We start from the raw sequence: 25225 nt of genomic DNA on the forward strand, positions 1-25225 counted from the left end.
CAGCTAGCCAGACTGGACGCAATGTACACCAGAGGCCTGATTTAGATTTCAGCGTATTGTTTATTCTATCATAAATGTAACAGGTATCCTTCCCGCCCCATTAAATATGTATTACATCCTGTGGCAATTATAATAAGGCAGGCAGGATATCTGTCACGTTTTGATGATGCCTTGGTGTAGTTTGCAGAGTGTACCCCGCAGAACTCCATGAAGTGTCAGGGAAACTCCGCCACACTCTGCTGACTTCCGCTAGTGGCAGAGTTTAAGTTGCACTGCTCGTACTGATTTTTAGTGCCAGGAGTTTAACCCCCACTGTAAAATCAGCACGAACAGCACTACGCGTCGTGTCAGAGGACGATGCTGCTTTCTGCCGCTCAAATTGATATCCTAATCGAATGGCAGCTTCATCAACGAGAATGGCAGATTTTAACACTCGAGTGGTCGCGACCTGCCTTGACCTCCTGCAATGAGAAATCTCACCAGGAAGAGGTCTAGCGTGCTATATTTTCTCACAAGCGCTCGTCACCTTACCGTTGGCGAACCGCTGGAGAAAAGAACTCTGTTCTACATGGAGTTTTTTGGACCAGGAGTGGGTAAAACTTTGTGAGCTCCGCCGGCAGAGCGGAATTCTTCACCCACCCATAGTTTTGAGGCAATAATCTGTTGGACAAACTCCTAACTAGGCCCTTTGTCTGCAATAAGTGTTGTAGAAGAAGTGAGATCCATGGCCTTGTGACTATCAGGCCGTTATCTGACTTCTTATGAACCCCACAGAGTGAGTGCGCAGCCAGAGGACAGTAGGGGGGCTGAAGGACAGGAAATTAGATGAACTTGAATATGAGAAATATGGAAAGGTAGAAATGCTGCATCACCTGTGGATAACTGACACCTCCTCCCACTCTTCAAAATGCCCATCCGGTCACAAATGGCATCCAGGGCCCCAAAAGGACAACGTCATGCCAGATGCCATGTAATGGTGGAAAAGGGGGTAAAAAGAGTAATAGGCACACATCTGCTGCGGGGATATATCAGGTAAATTATTGGTTGTGATGGATTCTCTATAAGTAGTAAATGACTGATATCGTTGAATATTAAATTATATTACTCAACATTTGTTTGCCTTATCTGCGCTTATAATGTAAAGGGCGGGCCTTACAGTGAACCCCTCGCTCTGTTTTACACAAAAGCTCTGGAAGGAGCTGCATCTTACAGAACTTTATCTTACTTAGGAAGAACTAAAGACTTGCTTTTTAAAGTTGTCTTTCAGGCCAGAACCAGGTGATGTAAACTGCACTAGTTTCAGGGAGATGGACAGAAGTTATGGCGATAGGAAACCCCGCTCAACCCACAATAATGTTCCAATCTTCCAGGTTAGAAGAAACCAGAAATGCTTGATCCAAGGGAGCGTCGAAAGTGTCAAAGGTGACTTATGAACAGCAAGGTAAAGACAGGAGTTGGTATTTGAGATGATTTTAAGTAAATCGGAAAGAATGAGAAAAAGTGTGTAAATGGAGTTACTTTTGTTGTATACTTCGTAAAGAGTTACTGGAAATTTTACAGGCCAGCCTGATCCATCTCTTTTTCTAAACTCTACTGTTGTTTAAATGAAATCTTGACCATATGCGTCTATCTTAAGCTATACCTCTAGCACTTGGGTGCTACGTGAGTGCCCTTACTTTGCTCAGTTACTCTGTGAACACTGGTAAATCACCTCTTTTCCAGACATTAATAAAATGTGTCAGGATCCACGTGCTTAACAAGAAAAGACTCGCAAAAAGAAGCCCGTGCTGGAAAACGTCTCTGCGGTGTTTATTGAAATGCTGTAGAGCTCAGCCATGTTGGAAAGGCAGAGTTCCGTCCCCACTGAGCAAAGCACCGCTTAGCAGTCTAGTTGTTTGTGCAGTGGCGAGAATTGGAGGTAATGCGCATGCGCGCGCCTCGCTCTGCGCACTTCAACCGACTTTCTTCGTCCGACAGGAGCCTTCTGCGCTCGCTGTCATTCCTCACTGAATAGAAGTGTTTTCTGAAGGGGGGGAACCTATGAAAGCGCACATTTTCTTGACACAGTGCTCATTACATTTCCTGTGTCGTCCGGTCATTTTTACAGATGACCAAGCTAAAGTGGCCTTCATTTTGTCGTACTTGACGGGAGATGCGGCTGCATGGTCCATGTCCTTGGTCACCAGGAACGATCCTGTTCTAACCAACTACGCTGACTTTAAAGTAGAATTCGAACGAATATTTGATCGAAGGTCAGCATCGCAGGCTACAGACAATGAGTTGCTGGATCTCAAGCAAGGAAATAGGGATTTGGTTGGATACTTAGCCAGCTTCAACAAGTTAGTGGTGGAAACCAATTGGCCAGAAGCAAAAAGAGCTGCAATCTTTTACAGGGGCCTTCGAGATGATCTTAAAGATGCTTTGGCTCAAATCCCTCAAAGACCTACAGAAATTTCTGGCCTTATAGATTTGGTGTTGCAGTTGGATCATCGGCTCAGTGAACGCCGGAATGAAAAGAAGAAAGATTATCGCTTCATACCTCCACGATTTGACAGAGTGAAAAGTGAACCTTCGAAAAGTTCGGAAAACGCTTCTTCAGAAGAACCCATGCAAATAGGCTCTGTGCGGGGACCTCTTACTAAAGAAGAAAAGGAGCGGAGAAGAAGTTCCCAATTATGTTTATATTGTGGAGGTGCAGGACATTTTGTTAAGGAGTGTTCAAAGAGACCAAAGACCTCTTTGCCAGTAAAAGATCGGCTTCGCCCGTAGATAGAGTCGCACGGGTGGAAGCGTTTTCAAAGACAACTCCAGGAAGACAACATATTATGAACACCCTGCAGTCTGCAGCTCCTCACTTGATAGCTGTTTTTGTAGTAAAATTTCGTGACCATGAGTTGCATGAGGTGTCTGTGATGATTGATTCAGGGGCCACAGGGAACTTTTGTGACCTCAAATATGCCAAACAACATGGAATCAGACCAGTTCAAAAACTAGTGCCAGAGGCAGTTCGAGCAGTAGACGGCACCAATTTGTCATCTGGTCCAATTACCCATGAAACTGAGATGGTGTTGCTAACTGGGTTGAAAGGACATTCTGAGTGGATAACATTCAATTTAATCGACGCGCCCCAGTTTCAACTGATCCTTGGTCTGCCTTGGTTGACTGAACACAACCCACGAATAGATTGGAGTAAGAGAACCATAGAGATGGATTCTTTGTATTGCAGAGAAAATTGTTTTGGGGTTCAAGAAATTAAGGAAGAGTCAGCTCCAGTAAAGATTTTAGCCTCTGGCCACTCTACTCAGATTTGTGCCTTGGAAATTAAGGAAATTCCCGAGCAATATCAAGATCTAGCAGTGGTCTTTGATAAAAAAGGTGCAGAACAACTACCTCCTCATCGCCCTTATGATTGTAAAATTGAAATTGAGCCTGGAGCCATTTTACCCTGTAGCAGAATCTACGCCCTCACAGAAAAAGAAAATCGGTATTTAAAAGAATATTTGGACAAACATTTGGCAAACGGATTTATACGCCCATCACAGTCTCCGGTGTCATCTCCTCTGTTTTTCATTCCAAAACGGGATGGGGATCTTCGCGCTTGCATAGACTATAGAGCGGTTAACCAAGTGACAGTTAAGAACCGCTATCCTCTTCCGTTGATTTCGGTATTACTCGATCAGGTGAAGGATGCCAAGATTTATACGAAGTTGGATCTCCGAGGGGCTTATCATTTGATCCGGGTGGCCTCCGGAGATGAATGGAAAACGGCGTTCAGAACGCGATATGGATTGTTTGAGTATTGCGTAATGCCCTATGGATTATGTAACGCTCCTGCTGCCTTTCAACATTTTGTAAATGATGTGTTAGGAGAATTTCTGGACCGAGTTGCAGTTGTCTACATTGAAGACATCCTAATCTTCTCGAACAGTGAGGAAGAGCATATCCCTCATGTGAGAGCGATTTTGACTAAACTACTCGAAAATCACCTCTATGTGAAGCTGGAGAAATGCGCTTTTCATGTCACTCGAGTAGAATTTTTGGGGTTTGTGCTATCCCCTGATGGAGTGAGTATGGATACCACCAAAGTTAAGGCAGTACAGGATTGGCCTTCACCAAAAACAGTTAAGGAAGTGCAGATTTTTTGGGGATTTTCAAATTTTTACCGGAGATTTATTTCAGATTTTTCTCAAAAGGTGATTCCAATAACTCGTTTGCTTAAGAAGGGAGTCAAATTCAGTTGGAACCTTGAAGCTGAAAATGCCTTTCAGTTCCTTAAAGACTCATTCACAAAAGCACCTATTCTGTTGCATCCTCGAATGGAGGACCCCTTTTTGTGGAAGCGGATGCTTCTGATGGAGCAATAGGAGGAATTTTGTCACAACGGCATCCAACGTCTGGGCAGCTACATCCAGTAGCTTATTATTCTAGAAAATTGAGTCCTCCAGAGTGCAATTATTCCATTGCGGATAAGGAGTTGTTGGCGGTCAAGAATGCATTTGAGGAGTGGCGTCATTATTTAATGGGAGCCAGACACAAGATAACAGTTTTCACTGACCACAGAAATTTACAATTCTTAAAATCAGCCCGAACTCTCACAGCCCGACAGTTACGTTGGTCCTTATTTTTTGCTGATTTTGATTTCATAATTACATTTCGACCAGGAAAGAGTAATGCAAAAGCAGATGCCTTGTCTCGGATAGATTCGGGTTCGCCAGATGATGATGAAAAAGAGCCTCAGAACATCATCCCGGAGGAAAAGATCGTGTTGGCTGTGGATTCTTCGGAATTGGTTACAGAAATCCATGACTGCTCAAGAGATGAAGAATTGGTCCAAACAGGCGGAGGGTAGAGAAGTAAAGAATGGAGTTCCTTACCAGGATAATCGCATGTTTCTTCCAACATCGGAACTTCAAGAAAAGGCCATGGAATCCTGTCATGATAGTTTGCTAGCTGGACACAAAGGAATTCACAAAACGACAGAGTTGGTGGAGAGGAATTTTTGGTGGCCAGGCATGAGACCCCAGGTGCGACAATTTGTGACCACTTGTGAACGGTGTTTAAGGGGGAAGTCAGAGAGAAGGGCCCCACAGGGCAAGTTGAGACCATTGCCAATTCCGCCTCATCCTTGGCACACTGTGTCCATGGATCTCATTGTGGAGCTACCCCCCAGTCATGGGTTTACCACCATACTGGTCTTTGTAGATGTCTTTTCAAAGATGGCACACTTTATTCCCTTGAAGAAAACTCCAGATGCTCCCCTTTTAGCTCAGCTTTTTGTCCAACACATTGTGCGCCTTCATGGGATTCCCAAGATATTGGTTTCAGACAGGGGCACACAGTTTGTTTCACACTTTTGGAAGGCCTTCACTGCTAAGTTAGGAATTGACACTCGTTTTTCCACCAGTTACCATCCAGAAACGGATGGCCAGACGGAAAGAGTGAACCAGGAGCTTGAGCAGTACTTACGTCTGTACCTTTTGGATCAAAAAATGGATTGGTCTGATCTGGTGTGGGCGGCAGAGTTTGCTTATAATAATGCCGTTCACTCTTCCACTGGTTACTCTCCTTTTTATGTAAATTATGGTAGACATCCCACCTTCATTGTGGAAAAAGAGGAAGGTCCAGTCCCGGCAGTGGAAAGGAAGGTTAGCGAAATGCAGAAATCCCTTTCTCAAGTCAAATTTTTTTTAGAGAAGGCAAAAGAATCTTACAAGAAACATGCAGATAAAAAGAGAAGAGACAACCCAGTTTTTCAGTCAGGAGAAAAAGTGTGGCTATCCACAAAAAACTTAAAGTTAAAGATAAATCGAAAATTTCAACCTCGATTCTTAGGCCCGTTTAAGGTAGACAAGATGTTAAATCCAGTCACAGTTAAAATCCAACTGCCTTCTTATCTCAAAGTCCACCCAACCTTTCATGTTTCCTTGTTAAAAAAGAATCCTCCTAAGTTGAGAGTTCGTTTAGCACCAAAACCAATTCAGGTAGACACACATGAAGAGTTTGAGGTACATAAAGTCTTAGATTCTAAAATGAAGAGAGGCACATTGTACTATCTGAATGACTGGAAGAACTTTGGCCCGGAGGAAAGATCGTGGGAGCCTTATGAAAACATTCACGCTCCAAAACTCCTGCAGGAGTTTCACAAGGCCAATCCTTCTAAACCCAAACGGGAAGGAGCCTTCTTGGTGGGAGGTACTGTCAGGATCCACGTGCTTAACAAGAAAAGACTCGCAAAAAGAAGCCTGTGCTGGAAAACGTCTCTGCGGTGTTTATTGAAATGCTGTAGAGCTCAGCCATGTTGGAAAGGCAGAGTTCCGTCCCCACTGAGCAAAGCACCGCTTAGCAGTCTAGTTGTTTGTGCAGTGGCGAGAATTGGAGGTAATGCGCATGCGCGCGCCTCGCTCTGCGCACTTCAACCGACTTTCTTCGTCCGACAGGAGCCTTCTGCGCTCGCTGTCATTCCTCACTGAATAGAAGTGTTTTCTGAAGAAATTCGTCTTGCCTTCTTTCCTCTATTTTACAGGGAAGTACAGAAAGACAGTTTTGGCTCTAGCAAAAGAGCATTTAGTAATTATTTTTTCTCCTCAGAGAATTCGTGTGACAACAGAGTTTGAAGACGCTAAGCAGAGTATTTCTGGGAAGCAGTGGAGCAGGCTTCTTTGTAGAGTCTTCAGTCAAGAGAAGACCTCGAATTCCAAGTAAGAGTATTTATTCGACGTTATCTTGAGTCTCATGGCTATGACTGAGGTGAAGTAATCTTCGGACTTCAGGTGTTCAGATGTAAGAGGATCCTTGAGCCTTTTTTGAGACTGGTTATTAATCTTGAACTCGACAAAGACTTCGGAGTATTCAGTACCCGGTGTTGTAGATACAATTAAATATCCATTCTTCTTAAGCTGGCAGTTCATAACCTTGTTCGTTTCAAACTCCTCTTGTCAGCTTACAGTTCAAGGAGTTCTCAGAGACTTAACAACCTTTGCTGGAGACTTCCATGGTGATCCCATTACGCAGTTTCCAATAAGGTGTCCACTTGTTCTTCCAGTGAATCAGTATGTACATCATTCCAGACAAACATGTGTAGGGAGGAGCTAGCTTCTGGTTAGACACTGGTAAGAATTAGTTCACGATAGAAAGCAATTATCATAATCAACATCATACTTAGTGCGTTAGGAAACTAATAAGAATTTTGCCTTACAGTACGCTTCCAGACCAGACCAGACGGGTGCCAGTGTCCGAAGCAAGTCTCTCTTTGTTTGTCTTCCACTTCCCCTTTCCCCCGCGGGGCTGATTCTATGGACAGCAGATTCTAGGTTGTTCCTGGAGTTATCCTTGAGGAGGATTTGGGGTAAGAGCTTCTGTTCCTGAGGGGGCCGCTTCAGTGTATCCTTTGATTCTGACAAAATGTCACCTGATCAACATAACATTTAGTTAAATATCTGTGTATGATGAAATATTCCTTGCTAAGTTTCAAAAGCGACACTAAGATTTTGCACTGTGTTTGCGTCACAAAAGATCTGTGTATGATGAAATATTCCTTGCTAAGTTTCAAAAGCGACACTAAGATTTTGCACTGTGTTTGCGTCACAAAAGAGGCACAAAATGGCGCAAAATCTTTTTTCCTAATTTACTTTCCAGCGCTAAACTTGTTTAGCACTGGAAATAACGTTAAAGTAATGTGACACTGCGCATAGCATTGTTTGGCATTACTTTGTGCCATGGGGGCCTGCCAAGGGTGGTGCATGAGTGTTCTTGTGCAACCACAAAACTAGGTGCAAGGAAGTAGAAATGCTTTCATTTCTTCTTCCTTTTCTGACTTTGCATGTGTGCTGCACTGTGCAACACGTATGCAAAATGGTAAAAGCTTTCCCTCGTGTCGAGGCATAACAATTTGTACAGGAAGGGTGTCATCCCTGTACAAAACCCATGCTGGACTCACAGACACACACACGCTAGCGCTCTGGTGCTAAGGTGTATGCTTGACGCAGGCCCTCTGTAATCAGTGCCGGCGCAAGGGAAAGGAAAGGAGAGAGCCGTATCTCTGAAAATATGGTTCGCACCTGTTCCCTTCCTGTCGCGCCACGCAGCGTAGCCTCGCGGGGGGGCTGCGCTGCATTGCGTGGAGTGTCTTTTACAACCAGTTAAACATTGTGAATTCTCATTCCATTATGTTTCCATTTAATAATTTTAAATATCTTTACATCCAACAGAAAACAAGCCTTGAATGTGTGAAATGACCATCAATAATAAAGCGAATGCGGTAAATCTTCAAAAACAGCAGAAATAATGAGCTTCAGTATTCAGGAAAACATCAGCGCAGTTGGCGACAGGGGAACCTGCACATAAACTGACAGATCCCGGATGAAGCATCAAGGGCAGTTCAGTGATTGTAAGAGTCTGAGCTGTGCACCTCCACGCCACAAGACGAAGAAATGACCTTGGAAAATTAAGGCAACAACAATAACCAACCGCCTCCTGTATAAACAAGTGTCCAACACCAGCTTTGATCATGGGGGCGGTATGATGTGATTACCACAGTGCTTTGTTTTATAAAATGACGACGAGCCATCATTCCGTGCTCTAGGTGTATTGTAAACTCTTTCTGGCCGAACCACAGTAACCAGAGAAGAGCACAACAGAGCGGAGCCAGACAACTGACGGGTAAAGGAAAGAGGAGTTCTTCTATCTACAATACAACAGGCTGTCCCAATTTGCACCGGTCAGAAGGAAGATACATCTTTACCCGCAAGCGTGCATTGCCATAATCCAATCTAAAGGCACAATCGCCTACAAAGACACCTTTTCATATTAGGAGTGTGGCAAATATTTGGTGGGTATCGCATTTTATTGTTAAAACAGAAAACAAACGTGGAAAATACTGCACACATATAAAGTGTGTGAGAAAAAGCCAAGTGCTTTATCAGACATGTCGGCCCATCAGGAAATGCAGTCATGGGATGTAGACAAATATATACCCGACCCACAGACACTAACCAAGAAAGAAGAATCATACACATGCAGCAAGAGCTTTAGTTTGACATCACATCTCAAGCTTCATCAGCAAACCTACACAGGAGAAAAAACATTCAAGTGCAATGAATGTGGGAAGAGCTTTAGTCGATTATCAAGCCTTCAAAGTCATCAGCGAACACACACGGGGAAAAAACCATTCAACTGCAGTGAATGTGGGAAGAGCTTTAGACAAGTATCAAAGCTACAAAATCATCAGCGAACACACACGGGGGAAAAACCATTCAAGTGCAGTAAATGTTCAAAGTGCTTTAGTGAGTTATCACACCTTCAAAGACATCAGCGAAAACACACGGGGGAAAAACCGTTCAAGTGCAGTGAATGTGCAAAGTGCTTTAGTCTGTTATCATACCTTCAAACACATCAACGAACACACACGGGGGAAAAACCATTCAAGTGCAGTGAATGTGCAAAGTGCTTTAGTCAGTTATCAAACCTTCAAAATCATCAGCGAATACACACAGGGGAAAAACCATTCAAATGCAATGAATGTGGGAAGAGCTTTAGTCATATGTCAGACCGAAAACGTCATCAGCGAACACACACAGGGGAAAAACCTTATCATTGTAGTGAATGTGACAGTAGTTTTCGCAACTCTTCAGCATTAAGGGTTCATCAGCGAACACACACAGGAGAAAAACCGTTCAAGTGCAGTGAATGTGCAAAGTACTTTAGTCAATCATCAAACCTTCAAACTCATCAGCGAATACACACAGGGGAAAAACCATTCAAGTGCAATGAATGTGGGAAGACCTTTAGTCGGATGTCAGACCGAAAACATCATATTCGAACCCACACGGGGGAAAAACCATTCAAGTGCAGTGAATGTGGGAAGATCTTTAGTCAGATATCACACCTCCAAAGTCATCAGCGAACACACACGGGGGAAAAACCTTATCATTGTAGTGAATGTGACAGTAGTTTTCGCGACTCTTCAGTATTAAGGGTTCATCAGCGAACACACACAGGGGAAAAACCATTCAAGTGCAGTGAATGTGCAAAGTGCTTTAGTCACTTATCACACCTTCAAAATCATCAGCGAATACACACAGGGGAAAAACCATTCAAGTGTAATGAATGCGGGAAGAGCTTTAGTCGGATATCAGACCGAAAACGTCATCAGCGAACACACACGGGGGAAAAACCTTATCATTGAAGTGAATGTGACAGTAGTTTTCACAACTCTTCAGCATTAAGGTATCATCAGGGAACACACACAGGGAAAAAACCATTCAAGTTCAGTGAATGTGCAAAGTGCTTTAATCACTTATCACACCTTCAAACACATCAGCGAATACACACAGGGGAAAAACCATTCAAGTGCAATAAATGTGCAAAGTGCTTTAGTCCGTTATCACAACTTCAAAGACATCCGCGAATACACACGGGAAAACCCATTCGAGTGCAGTAAATGTGCAAAGTGCTTTAGTCAGTTATCACACCTTCAAAGACATCAGCGAACACACACGGGGAAAAACCGTTCAAGTGCAGTGAATGTGCAAAGTGCTTTAGTCTGTTATCACACCTTCAGCGTCATAATCGAACACACACGGGGGGAAAACCATTCAAGTGCAGTGAATGTGGGAAGAGCTTTAGTCCGATATCACACCTCCAAAGTCATCAGCGAACACACACGGGGGAAAAACCTTATCATTGTAGTGAATGTGACAGTAGTTTTCGCGACTCTTCAGTATTAAGGGTTCATCAGCGAACACACACAGGGGAAAAACCATTCAAGTGCAGTGAATGTGCAAAGTGCTTTAGTCACTTATCACACCTTCAAAATCATCAGCGAATACACACAGGGGAAAAACCATTCAAGTGTAATGAATGCGGGAAGAGCTTTAGTCGGATATCAGACCGAAAACGTCATCAGCGAACACACACGGGGGAAAAACCTTATCATTGAAGTGAATGTGACAGTAGTTTTCACGACTCTTCAGCATTAAGGTATCATCAGGGAACACACACAGGGAAAAAACCATTCAAGTTCAGTGAATGTGCAAAGTGCTTTAATCACTTATCACACCTTCAAACACATCAGCGAATACACACAGGGGAAAAACCATTCAAGTGCAATAAATGTGCAAAGTGCTTTAGTCCGTTATCACAACTTCAAAGACATCCGCGAATACACACAGGGGAAAACCCATTCGAGTGCAGTAAATGTGCAAAGTGCTTTAGTCAGTTATCACACCTTCAAAGACATCAGCGAACACACACGGGGAAAAACCGTTCAAGTGCAGTGAATGTGCAAAGTGCTTTAGTCTGTTATCACACCTTCAGCGTCATAATCGAACACACACGGGGGGAAAAACCATTCAAGTGCAGTGAATGTGCAAAGTGCTTTAGTCAGTTATCACACCTTCAAAAACATCAGCGAACACACACAGTTGGGCAGAAGGATAATCCTTTATTGAGAATTTGGTTGTGTGTATCAGTAAGGTTTGTAGTAGACAGATTGATCACCAGGTTATTAGTTAGGGTTTTGCCGTGTACAGTTCCTTCTTTCTTGCTCTGGTTTGAACTCCTATTGTACTTGGTTTTGGTGTCCCCAGGTTTGGAGGTCTGGTGCGATTGTCTTGGACATTCCCTAGTCGATGTCGTTGAACTTCCTCCTGAAAATTTACTTGTGGACGAGTATTGCAAGTTGTTGGTAGTTCTTCTACTGAGCCAGCTTCCGATGAGGTAGGGGTTTGATTTGTGGTGCTGGTATTACTGTTTGATGTTGAGGTGTTAATGTTGTCATATTTTTGTGCGAAGGTATATACCCTTCCCTAGTCATTCAAGTCTTGTCTAAATTTGTGATTTTTCCTTTGGATTATGTCCTCTTCATATTCATCCAAGATTTTGTTTAGGATATCATAGTTTTTCATTGTAATATCACCCCAATTTGCTTCCTCAATTCGTTTGGATAAAGTATCAACCTCTGATTTGTTTTTTCAAATTCTTCTTGCGCTATATCTATTAGCTGTCTTAGCATGTTATTGGAGGCTGTGCGTAGATTTTCTTCCTAAAGTTGTAATTTTTCAGGAGCCGTGGTCTCTATTGGAGGAAAGATAAGAATTCGTAATCCACGAGGGATAAGATTGTGTTCCAGATATTTTTTGAGTGATGCTCCTTCCCACCATTTGGAGGTTTCTTTTTTGGCTACTTTCTCCAATGCTTGAAATGTACTTTTAGCTGATAATAAATTAGTTGAGCTCGATGTTTTGCTAATGGCTGCGCTCGAGGGGTCAAATGCTTCTTCTAATCTATTGTTTCATCTTTCGCGTCGATTTGTATAGGTGGACATTTTGTATTAGGATCTTTTTATGCACCAATGCTTTGTTTTCTGGCAAATGTCGATTTATTGATGTAGGCTAATCATTTGATGTCTTATGATATGGTCCTGGATAATCCGTAATTTAAATTTTCAACAAAAACAATAGGTCCAAGGATTCCAGGCCTATATCTGTTTTCGCAATTTTATAGATGCAAGGGAATCATACTCAAAGCTCTGGATCCTATGAGCTTCAAAGTTGCAAAGTTTTGAGGAAAGTATGAGTATGTCTTCCTGTTCTGTAGATGTATTAATTTGAGGCTAAATCCTTTTTCCTTGGGTGCACAGTGCCGTTCAGACGTAAAAAAAATTCATTCCATTTTCATTAAAGTTTTTCCAAACAAGTCCTTTATTGATTCAAGATTGAACACAAACAGCCGACACGTGTTTCGCCCTGTGTGGCGAGTGGCGCCAGGGCTTTCTCAAGGCTGTAAATTAAAATAAAGTGTATTTTATCAAAAGATTTCTCTGTAGTTCGAGTGACCCCAAGAGAGCAGAAGTAAAGAAACCAAAGAGTGCAGAGGGATAAGTGGAGCAAGGGGAGTCTTCAACTTGCAGATTTTTAAAGAACATTTTTTCATTTTTTGATTGGATTAAAATACCAAGGCTAAGTTCAGAGTTTCCTTAGAGAAGAATATAACTAAGTAACATATGTGTACATGTCAGAAAAGGTCGGGGGAAGGGGTGATAAGGAAGAAGAAAAAGAAGAAGAGTGAAAATTCCAATATAAAAAGTGGTATTTACATGTAATAGTTAGTAATCAGATATTATAGATCATGGAGACAATTGCATCATTTTGAACTATTATACCACATTCCAGGTGATGCATGCAATCTGATATAAGGGACCCTATTTTGCCTTACAAGAATAGAGAGAAGTGAGATTTTAGAAAAGGGAATATGAAAACACCCACAATGTCTGTGCAAGGGATAGCATTGAGCTTTTACAGAAACAGTAACAATACCTATTTCAATTTCATTTGAAAATTCTGTGTGTTTCTTCAGTTTTTGTCATTGTGTATAATTAAAAAAAAGATGGTTTCCCAAACTTAATTATGTAGATAAAATAACTAATTGATTGCTGGGAATGTTTGAAGAGCTTTAGTCAGTTTTCAACTCACGAATACATCAACAAACACACACAGGGGGAAAGCCACTCAAGTGCAAAGTCATCACACCTACACAATCATCAGTGAACACAGGGGAAAAAACCATTCAACTGCAGTGAATGTGTGAAGAGCTTTAGTCGATTATCAAACCTCCAAACAACTCAGCGGACACACAGGGGGGAAAACCCTATCATTGCGGTGAATGTGACAGCAGTTTTCGCTTCTCTTCAATATTAAGGTATCATCAGCGAACTCACACTGGAGAAAAACCATTCAAGTGCAATGAATGTGGGAAGAGCTTTAGTCAATTATCAGACCTACAAACACATCAGAGAACACACACAGGGAAAAAACTATATGATTGCTGTGAATGTTTGAAGAGCTTTAGTCAGTTATCAACGCTACGAAAACATCAACAAACACACACAGGGGGAAAGCCACTCAAGTGCAATGAATGTGGGAAGAGCTTTTGTCGACGATTAGAGCTACAAAGTCATCAGTGAACACTCAGGGGGAAAACATAGAAGGGCAGTGAAAGTGAGAAGGGCTTTTGTCAATTTTCGATCCCACACAGCCCTCAGTGAATACACTCCTTGATTTAACTCATATGGAAATAATCCTAGAGATGCAGAGATTCCGGAAAGAACTTAAGAACATCAAAAATAATATTGACCCTTCTGAAGACATAGAAAAGAGCAAATCAGTGCAGTTATTGTGAGAGGAATGAATTATGGAAAAAGATAAAATTCAAATTATGTAGGACATTGAAATACCAGATGATAAAAGACCCTGATAGCAGTAAAGAAGAAAATCAGATAACAGTATTTGCAGAATTATAAAAGTGTTTGTTTCCAGTGATCGTTCACTTCCGTACACATAGCAAAGTGACATTATGTACCAGGATACACAGTGGAAGACAAGCACAATGTGGATTAAAAGAAAAGAAACATTGTTGATTTTTATTTGGTGAAGAAGAGATACAAAGGAAAACATTCAATCACACCTGACCACACTACCAGTAAAAGCAACACTGAACAATACTGGGACTAACAGCGGTATTTTCAGCTAACTTGTCGGATTAGTGATAAAACCTATAAACCCAACACACCCAGAGTGGACATGTTGTCAGGGCTCTGGAGATGGAAGCTTCATTGGTAAAATGCATGTATTAATATTAACAAATGCCACTGCAGTATATGTAATGAACTAAAGTGAAGCACAAGTGTTATTTTTAGATATAAAAGAGCATATACCTTGTTTTTAAGTAACGTTTACTGCATCTTTAACACACTGTTATCGGTTGATGGATCAGCTCGTGCCTCGGGCCTTATAACTAAGTGTGACCCGTGGCTCCTCTCCGACTTGGCTCTCCCTATTCATTTTGAGACTTGCCAAACTCTACTTTGTACCAGAATTGAGCCATTGTAAGCAGTCGACTCTGTTTGAAGAATGTGGTGAAATAGCGAAATCTCACATCAAAAGCATATATGTACCAGGACAATCAGTTGCACTCCCAGCAACTCATCTTCCACACTTGATTGTTCCTTGTCCTCAAATGTTCTGAAGGATTTGTCGTATGAATGCCAGAAGTGGCAGTGACATTCATGAAGCTAAAGCTAACAGGAGTGTGTGGGAGATAGAGAGGGGGAGAGATAAAGAGAGGAAGAGAGACAAAGAAAGGGGGAGAAAAAGAACGAATTGGAATGAGGGGGAACATACGTTATTTGTACTCATCTAAAAATAGAAGAAGCAGCCGAATACATGTCAAGGTGTGACATCACCAGAGAAATGGGCTGAACACCTGTGAATTTAATGTTTATTTTTAATACCTATAGACCCATGTCATGCCAATAAACAGGGCACAAGTAAGGAAAATAGTGAAGGAGCCCATTATCATATGCAAATCACAGTGACGTCACATGTAGTGACATCACAAGAAGTGATGTCAGGCCCTTATAATTTTCACGTGAAAGGTTGACGGCCTGTTTTAAAAACACAAAACAAGAAACATAAAATAATGTAAAAATAAATTTTTGGTTTCAGTTTTTATACATCATGTGTTTTGCCCACTATTAGTTTGTAACTAAACTCGAAAAATGACTGAAAGTGTAAATATTTTTAAACAGATATGTGGAACTTGGAAATTACATTTTTAAACAGTTTTCAGCGAATAAATAAAATAGGCTTTTAATTTGCACTTGTTTCCTGACTATATTCTTTATCCAGCCCCTAAACCCCAAAGTGTTTCACATTTACAATGTATTAAGAAATAGATGGACTAATTGTGTCAGGTTTTCTGTTCCTCTCTTGCGCCACTCACACAAACAAACACTCAGAGGCCTGTGTCTGCAGTGCTGGGGCACAAAGTAACAATTATCAGTCGCAGGCTAAGGAGCTATGTGGAACTGAGTCCTGTTTCTAGATAATAGTGGGGGGACCACTTCAAACTGTGGCTACCCCCCGACTTGTGCCGTGCTGATAAAGCAATAGTGAATTTGAGTAATTTGCTATGAATTGAAATGAGAGAAAGAGAAGAACAGAGCAAGGTGCAGGATATATTAAAGAAAGTGAAAAAAAGAGACACAAGACTTTACCCTGTTCTGTGTACTAGCACTTTACGTAAACAAGTTGTGCTGTGCGTTGTGAGCAGGCTGTCACCCCCTTTGTATGTAAATGAGCTTCTGTGACCAGACACCCCAGGCTCCCATCTCTTCTAATGCGGATGATAATGTGAGCACTGTAAGGTAATGACAAACTAGGGCTTTATTGAGACACAATCGGCTCCCAGGTCACACAGCTGTTGTTATGTAGTTCTTTATTAATTCTGTTTCATTTCCTTTAATTTGCAGCAATCCTCCAGGCTACTTTTTCTCTGTATTACACTTCAGGTCGCTCATTTGTCGGCGTGGGCTTTGTCCTCACACTAGTCTAGGACGGGCCTTCTCAAGGTAGAAGGCGCTGTAATAGGAATAATAAATCAGACAAATATGAAATTGTATGTAAACAAATGTGTGCCTTTCAGTTATCAGGCACCACCAGACTCACATTTACACTTGTAATTGAGCACCAGACTAAAGTGGCTCCTCCCTGTATAAGTATGTGCCATCAGTAATCGGGCTGATCGTTCCGCTGATGGCACAGCAAATACCGTTTTTGGAACTGTGCGCATTGGCCTAAATTTTAATTGCTGAAGTTGCACGCAGTTCCGCTGATGCGCACAGTTAATAAGGCTTGTGGATATTGCGCACTGTAAGCAGATCACTGAAGTTCACCCTTAAGTAGTAACTAGGTCAAAACATAGTACGTGGGGCGTGGCCGGGTGCCAGCGAAGATGGCCGCCTGACTCGGAAGCTCCGTGGAGCCGAGCCTTCATCCCGCATAAATCCGCTCAATATCCGGAGAATCCTACACTCCATATGCGGCGCTGAATCGGCGCTAGGAAGGGGCACCGACTGATCCGTCTCCGGCCGCGCTGCCTGCAGCGGGAGCCGAGTTACGTCCCTGTGGCCTTGTGCCTGCTGCCGGCGGGATGTGCTGAAGTGGCGCAAGTGGTCTCAGGCAAGGGCCCGGCTCGGCGGCCTAGTTGGGCGTTACGGAGCTCGACTCGGCCTGAGGGAAGCCATCTGGTCTGCATCGTGTGGCCCAAAAGTGTAGCGCCACCAGTTTGGGACTACCACACGCTGTCCTACATCGAGGCTGGCTGCAGGCACCAGTGGTTGGGAAGGTTTAGCGGCGGACCGGAGGACACCTCAGGAAAGCAACCGGGGCTGCGTGGGTCCCGGTTCAAAGACAGTAAGCTAGACGCGGAATCCGACTGTCGGTGAGGCAGTGGGCGGCTGGACGGGCCCAGCACAGCAGGGGCGCACATCAGCGTAGGGGCCCCCGGCAGAAGAGGAGACGGACTGCAGGAGAATCGAGAAGGCGGGACGGAGAGCTGCGGCGGTGATTTGGGCCCCGTGAGTGAACCCTCTCCCGGAAGGCAGGGGTGACCATCACATGCGTGGGGGCAGATAACGTGCGACACCCCCCGGGGCAGGACAGGAGGCGGGCTGCGGAGAAGGGACGCCTGCAGCCTGCATATACGAGACGGAGCTGCGGCCAGCGGGACAGGGCTGTGTGCCGCAGCGAAACTTGCCACCTGCTGGGGTGCGGCGAAGAGCGTAGCGGAGGGAGCGCTTCACAGCCTTGGGCCTGGACCGGTGGAGTGGAGGCCTGCCTGGTGATTTGAAGGCCTGAGCTGCGGGAACCCTAGGGGTGTGCCGAATATCAATAGTTGCTGCAGATGCCATTCTTGGATGGACCGGGGCGTGTTGCGTGCCACAGACTGACCGCGTGGGATTATAGCCAACATGAGGCCCAAATACAATACAGCGACGCAATCAAACAAACTGGACAAATATACGGTCCAGATGGGGACGCCACAAGCAGAGAACGCTGCAGGTGACCAATCAGGCGCGAAAGAACCATCGCTGCCTCCATCATGGCAGCCCTACAGTCACCTACCTGCAGCCACTAATTTCAGCTCTTAACCAGATGGACTGTCAGATCTTTAACTACGCTGACGATACGCAGATCATTATCCAAATAGAGGACTCTCCAGGTGCTCAAACCCGGTTGCATAACATCTTAAGGTTCACAGTAAATTGGATGACTGCCAACTCCCTGAACATCAACCCGGACAAAACCGAGGTGCTGCCCATAGCCATCCAGGGCAGTCCGTGGAACGACGGTTTTTGGCCTAGGGAGTTGGGCAAGTCACCGAAACCAGCAACCGCGGTGAAGAGCCTGGGAATTTACATCGATAGCACGTTGTCCATGAACAAACAGGTGTCTGTAGTCGTAGGAACTTGCGTTGGTCTTCTGAGACAGATTCGTAAGATCTCTCAACTGCTGTCTTTTTCCACCTTAAGAAGCGTTGTGTCTGCCATGATCCTGGGATGCCTGGACTACGGCAATGCGCTGTACTTAGGGCTACCTCAGCGACTATTTTCGCGGCTGCAGACGGTCATGAATGATGCAGCAAGATTGATTTTTAAGAAACCTAGGACAACGCGTGCATCTCCTCTCCTGCATCAGTTACACTGGCTCCCTGTTAGACAGAGGGCATTGTTTAAAGGTCTGTGTATTTCACACAAGGCACTTTATGGTAATGCGCCCAGTTACATTAAAACCAGACTGGCTGGATACATCCCGGGTAGGGCACTTCGATCTTCTGAAGCTACTCTTCTGGTGAACCCTCGCTTTCGCCTGTCCACTGTTGGGGGGCGTGCCTTCTCCATTCTGCTCCCTGCAGCATGGAATAAACTTCCAACTGACCTTCGGAAGGAATCTAATCTTTTGCTCTTTCGCCGAATGCTAAAAACAATACTTTTCCGTGAAGCATGGGGTGTGTTATAGATTTGATATCCGCTATCTGTGGGACTGGTTTCTCTTTGTATAGGCGCTTAGAGACCCCGGGGTGATAACGCGCTATATAAATGGAAATAAATAAATAAATAAATAAAATACTTGGCGCCAACTTAGAGGCGAAAATTTACAAGGTCTCCATCGAAGTAAATCTCCTCCGGGTCGACCTCGGGAAAACATCGGAGAAGACGAAAGCCAACGAGGCCGACATCAAGGTGCTACAGAAGTCAACCAAGGCAATGGAACAACGTGTCAATGACCTAGTGTACCAACACTGCCAAGTGGTGTTGCGGCTGGAAGACCAAGAACGGAGGGCCCGCAGAAGCAATATATGCGTCGTAGGCGTACCGGAGGATTTGGAGGGGCCCAGTGTGGAACTTTTCCTGAAAGACCTGATCCTCAATCACTTGAAGCCTAAACGCCTCTCCAACATATTCACCGTGGAAAGGGCGCACTGTGCACCTATCCCTAAACCCAAACCAGAGGCGCCACCCAGGACCATTATTGCAAAAATCCTGAACTATAGGGATAGAGACGCCATCTTGCAAGCAGCTAGACAGGCCGTGGACCTCCGCTACGACAACGCCACGATTCAGTTTTTTCCAGACTTTACCCTTCAGGTACAACGAGAGAGGCGCTCCTTTGTAGGCGTGAAGGCAGCGCTGAGGGAGAGAGGCATCAAATACATGATGTTTTTTCCTGCCAAGCTCAAGGTTCTTGCTGGAGGCAAATCTTTATTCTTTACCTCACCTGCGGACGTGCAGGACTGGATTGACCGGAAGATGTCGACGGCTTGGGATCAGGCCAGAGGTGGGAGTTGGAGAGACGCACAGGCTGCGTTGCCAGAGTCTGTGGCCGGCAGGTCGGACGTTGATGGACAGAGTCAGCGCTCGTGGAGGTCGAGGTCTGCAAGTCCTCGTTGGGGGACGCTTCGAGAGGCGACTGAAAATTGAGTGCGACGGACCCGCAACTGTGGACCTCTGCTTACGGTAATGTACCGAGGGTTTGTGGTTTGGGTGTGGGTCATGATTTTTCGAAGGACTTCTGGTTGGGGGGAGGGAGAGACGATGTTGTATGATACGGGAAGGAGGGCCGTGCTATTGTTGGCGGCTGTGCTGAAGATCCCCCCCTCTCTTTTCCAACTCCGTGACCCAAGTGAGCCCGCGAGGGGCTGCCTTCTTGTCTGAAGGAGTGTAATGCAGACTGAAAATGAATTACTCTTTAGATACATGGAGTGTAGGTTTTTCATGGTACACTGTTACAGTTTACGGGGTGGGCATGGGTGGCGGCTGGAGCTGGAGCCGGCGCACACCCAACTTGCACAAGGTTCATCTGTTGGGAAAAGGGGGTTGTTTTTCTGTTTTATTATTCTCCCGATTCCAGGTTGGGTAACGGGCGAAAGGCGCTCTGCTAATCGGGGACGTGGGTAGTTCGAGACCTATTGAGCAGGGAAGCAGGGTTGGGGGGGGTGCATTTGTTGGGGGGGAGGGACGAGAGTGAGGGGGGAGAGACAGGGACGGTTGCACATTGGAGGGGGAGGGGCGAGGTGGTTAGCAGCACACCACGGCAGGGCACATATTCTGAAACAGCAACATAGGACACACATGAGAGCACTGGTTAGCTACAGGGTCCATGGCTATGAAGCGGGATAGGAGTCTTAAACTAATTAGCTGGAACGTCAATGGTATGGGGGACAAACTCAAACGGTGTATCGTGCTGCAGTTTGTGAAGAAACACTTGCCAGACGTAGTCTTAATGCAGGAGATGCACCTGAGGGGGTAGACATGCCAGGCACTAAACAGATGGGGATACACACTAGCGGCACATGCCGGTTTCACTTCGGGGTCTCGAGGGGTAGGTATTTTGGTGCGACGCACCTTTCCCATGGTGGTGGAGGTGGATCCCATGAGGCGCTTTGTGGCTATTTCTGGGAAATGGGAGGGCCGTAGACTCACCCTAGTGTCGGTCTATATCCCTCCAGGCATCCAGACACAATCCTATAGTGACCTGGGAGAGCTCGTACTGTCCCTCCCGGAAGGCCTCCTGCTGCTGGGTGGTGAATTCAACGCGGTGGTCTCGGGCAGATAGACAGGCAACCGGCAAGAGATATCGGGTGGGGCAGCGGTGGCTCCCCAATCTCCTGGAGGCATTCGGACTGGTCGATCTATGGCGCCTCCTGCACCCGACACAAAAACAGTACACTTTCCTGTCAGGTCCACACCACACTCTTTCGCGCCTAGATTACCTCCTGGCACCAATGCACCAGGACATGACGATACGTGAAGTCACCCACCTGGCAAGGGGCATCTCGGATCACTCCGCTCTCTGGGTGCATCTTACGCTAGGCGACCGGCAGGTTAGCTGTGTCGCTCCCATTGCCGCGTGGCATTTGAAGGGTGAAGCTATACAGAAGAACGTTACCCAGGTGATCGATCGCTACTTTGATGAAAACTCGGGGTCTGTGGACTCGGGGGTGGTCCTATGGGAGGCCTTCAAGATGGTGGTAAGGGGAGAAGCACTCTCAGCAATAGCGGGACGCCACAAGGAACATGAGACACAACTGCAGACTCTGGAGTCTGAGTTGCATACCCTTGAGGACACTGCGCACTGCACTGGGAGCCTAGACACGATACACCGGCTCCAAGTGAAGGCCACAGAGTACAGGGACCTTGCTACAGACGCAGCCAGGACATTGGCGAGGGACAGAGAAGGGAGGCTCTATGATCAAGGAGATAAGACGGGCAAACTTATAGCCTGGTTGGATAGGAAGCAACAGGCTCAGAAGGTGGTCGCTGAGTTGCAGACGGCTACGGGAACGGTTCTAACGGACCCGCAAGATATAGTCAGGGAGTTAGCGTCATACTATCAACAAGTTTACGCTCGGAGATCCGCAATGACGGAAAGTGATTCGGCGGCCTTCTTGGAGGACATTGTCCTCCCGTCCCTCTCCGAGGACGAAAAAGAGACTCTAGAAGCACCCTTGGTGGTGGAAGAAATAGTGAAGGCCATCAATGAACTTCGCCCTGGGAAGGCCCTAGGGCCCAATGGGCTACCTGTGGAGCTCTATAAGCTCAAACCTAACGGCCTGGGTGAGCACCTCAAGCGGATGTTCGAGGAAAGTAGGGAGCTAGGTAGTCTGCCCCATGACCAGCGGATAGCCACAATCCTGGCAATCCCCAAGGTGGGGAAGCCTAAAGAGTTCTGTGCCTCCTATAGGCCAATATCATTGCTCAATGTGGAACCAAAACTCCTGGCCAAGGTTTTGGGCAATAGGATCAGACTGGTCCTCCATACACTGGTGCACCCAGACCAATCGGGCTTTATGCCTCATCGCAATAGAGCGTTGAATCTACGACGCCTCCATGGGGTGCTGGGCTGCTGCCACCAGCTACGCAGAGAGGCAGTGGTGGTGTCATTAGATGCGGCCATGGCTTTTGATACCCTAGAGTGGCCGTACATGATGACAGTACTTCGAAAGTTGGGGTTCGGCCCTAGCTTCATTCACTGGGTACAGCTCCTTTATGCAGATCCGTTAGCTCAGGTCGTGGTCAACAACAAACTTTCAGAGGACTTCAGTTTAGGGAGGGGGCACGACAGGGATGCCCCCTCTCACCCCTGCTATTTGCTTTGGCCCTTGAACCATTGGCAGCGTGGGTGAGGCAGACCCGCTCACTGCAGGGGATACGATGGGCAGACGGCTAGGAGGATAGGATCTCGCTTTACGCGGACGACATCCTCCTGTACCTCACGAAGCCACAAGAGTCCCTAGCAGCAGCCCTAGACATATTCCGGAGGTTTGGGGAGTACTCTGGTTACACTGTTAACTGGGGAAATCTCTCATTTATGTTTTGCGCGGACCCTCCCCCCCGCAGACACCTGCCGATTGCCCGATCCAAATAGCCAGCGACGTGTTCACATACCTAGGCATTTACATATCCAAAGACCGTGCTGCACGGTACGAGCGAAACCTTTTGCCTCCCCTGCGGCAGCTCCAAAGAGACGTAGCGGTCTGGAAGAACCTCCCACTATCGCTACTAGGCCGGGCCGCCCTATTTAAAATGATGGCGCTGCCAAGATTCCTTTATGTCCTCCAGAATCACCCGGACCTAGTCCCGAATAAATACTTTGCCGCTTTGAGGCAACCCAAAGGGACCTTCTCTGGGCGGGTACGCCCCGCATCTCCCTCCAGAAGCTAACTCTGGGTTGGTTTGATGGGGGGATAGCATTACCTGACATCAGGAAATATTACTGGGTGGCGCATCTATCGGCCATCAATCAGGGGACATACTGTGCAGGTAATGACCCTGGGTACGAGATGGACAAATGGCTCCTTCCAGGGGGGAACTTCGAGGCGGCTCTTTACTCCAGACAGGGAAGGTACCGATTGACGGGGCCGACCAAACACTCTGTCCAGCTGTGGCACATAGTTCAGAAGAAATTGGCCTGGGTGGGCAAACTTACCCAGGCAACCCCACTGTGGGCCTCTGAGAGGCTAGGCACCCTTAGCCGCACGAAGGGCTTTAGGAACTCGGACTTAATAGGCATTTCTCGGGTCAAGGACTTATGGGGCCCCGCGGGAGTGCTCACATTTGACACCCTTCAATGCACATATGATCTGGCTCAGACAGAACACTTCCAATACATGCAAGTCCGACATGCACTACAGGCCAATATTCCTTCTGGGACGCAGCTCCCAGAGTCCTTGCCACTAGAGGACAGACTTCTAGATGGCCACGTCCCGGAAAAGACCATATCGCTCCCATACAAAAAACTCATTAACCATACCCCTGACCCACTGTGGGCCCTTAAAGAGAAGTGGGAGGCAGACGGACTGGAAATTGACGACGAACAATGGCATGAGGCGCTAGCGTCCCCAAAAGAGATAGCAATACCAGCCAAGTTGCGACTCATTCAATTGAAAGTCCTACACAGAGAGTATATTTCTTGTACCCGGCTGGTCCTGATGGGCCGCAGCGATGACGGACTCTGCCGAAGACGGTGTGGGGAGGTGGGAACCTTTCTACACATATTGTGGGAATGCCTGGAGGTGCAAGTTTACTGGGCACAGGTGCTTGATTGTATGAGAGATGTGTGGGGGTGGAATTGCAGCCTGAAGCGAAGAGGTGCCTCCTTAACATCTGGGAACCCTCTGACCTCCCTGCAAAGGGCAAAATATGGGCCACGCTGGGTCTGGCAATAGCAAAAAGAAACATCGCAAGACTATGGGGTGCAGCCACACCACCAACACTGGGGGCCTGGCAGAAAGATATAGACTGGAATATGGTGCAGGAAAAGACGGTATACGTGTCTGGAGGCTGTACGAGGAAATGGGTTGCTGTATGGGCTAAATGAAATGAGTACAGAGGCAACATCTGTGAACCCCCCATGATCAGGACTGTTGACGAGTTAATTGATTAATGTATAGAAGAATGTATGAACTGGATCTACTTTCATGATGCTTATTGAAACGTCAAACTATTTAATCCATGTGTCTTCCTGGAAATGTACTATTGCTAATGATAATATGCTAATACGTGTTTGTGCTGTGGTGATTATGATCTTTCTTTATTTTGAAAATAAAAAGAATTAAAAAAAAAAACATAGTACGTACATCATACATAATGTCACTGCCCCTCCCTTCTTGTTGACATCTCCAGGAGTTCCTTCTCTCTCGTGGCTGAAGTGAAAGAAGGTTTTCACACATTATGCTCGTGTCTGTGGCATTTCCTTAAGTGCTTAGAGGAAAGCCTCACTGTTCATGCATTGTTTGGGCTCTGAGGGACAAGAATTCTTTGAACACCTTCCTGAACTCTCTATAGTGACTCTGTCACTCTTAATGAATACGAGATCTGCTTCAAAAAGTTGGACTTGCACTACCTCCCCAAAGTGAGTACTGTCCTTGAACCATATCTTTTTGGGAGAAGGATGCAAAGGCAGGATGAGCCAGTCAAACAGTACATGACTACCTTGCGCAAATTGGCTTCCACGTGCAATTTTGGTGCAGCTTAGAGGAGCGGTTAAGATATCAGTTCATGTTGGGATGCGCCCTCGACAAAACGAGAGACGCCCTGTGGCAAATAGAAAAGCCATTGCTTCAAGAAGTGCTGACCATAGCCAAAAGTCACTAGCATTCAAGAGCGTGTGTTGATATTATACGCAAAGACAGTTCAGGTGAAAAAAGGAGAACATTGATGTCAAGGTGCTGGTGGATAGATTTGTTGAACCCAAATCGAGCACCACTTCAAAACCCTTTAACACAAAAAAATTTCAGGTGAAGTACTTCAGGTGTCGCAACTCTGGCCATATGGCCAACTTTAAAGACCGCCCAGGCTGGAAGGCCATGTGAAAAACTTGTGAGAGAA

At 45.7% G+C, this 25225-nt stretch overlaps 1 protein-coding gene across 1 annotated transcript in view; it reads left to right on the forward strand.

Annotated features, from left to right (window-relative positions):
- The window catches only part of LOC144806094 (uncharacterized), a 615705-nt gene that overhangs the window by 150398 nt on the left and 440082 nt on the right, over positions 1-25225 (forward strand). The window contains 5 exon segments of the mRNA XM_078672530.1: positions 9075-10418; positions 10500-11715; positions 18368-18603; positions 18981-19673; positions 21104-22371. Of these exon segments, the coding sequence (XP_078528656.1) occupies positions 9075-10418; positions 10500-11715; positions 18368-18603; positions 18981-19673; positions 21104-22371 (4757 nt within the window).

Source organism: Lissotriton helveticus, assembly GCF_964261635.1.
Source record: "Lissotriton helveticus chromosome 1_1 unlocalized genomic scaffold, aLisHel1.1 SUPER_1_unloc_45, whole genome shotgun sequence".
NCBI lineage: Eukaryota > Metazoa > Chordata > Amphibia > Caudata > Salamandridae > Lissotriton > Lissotriton helveticus.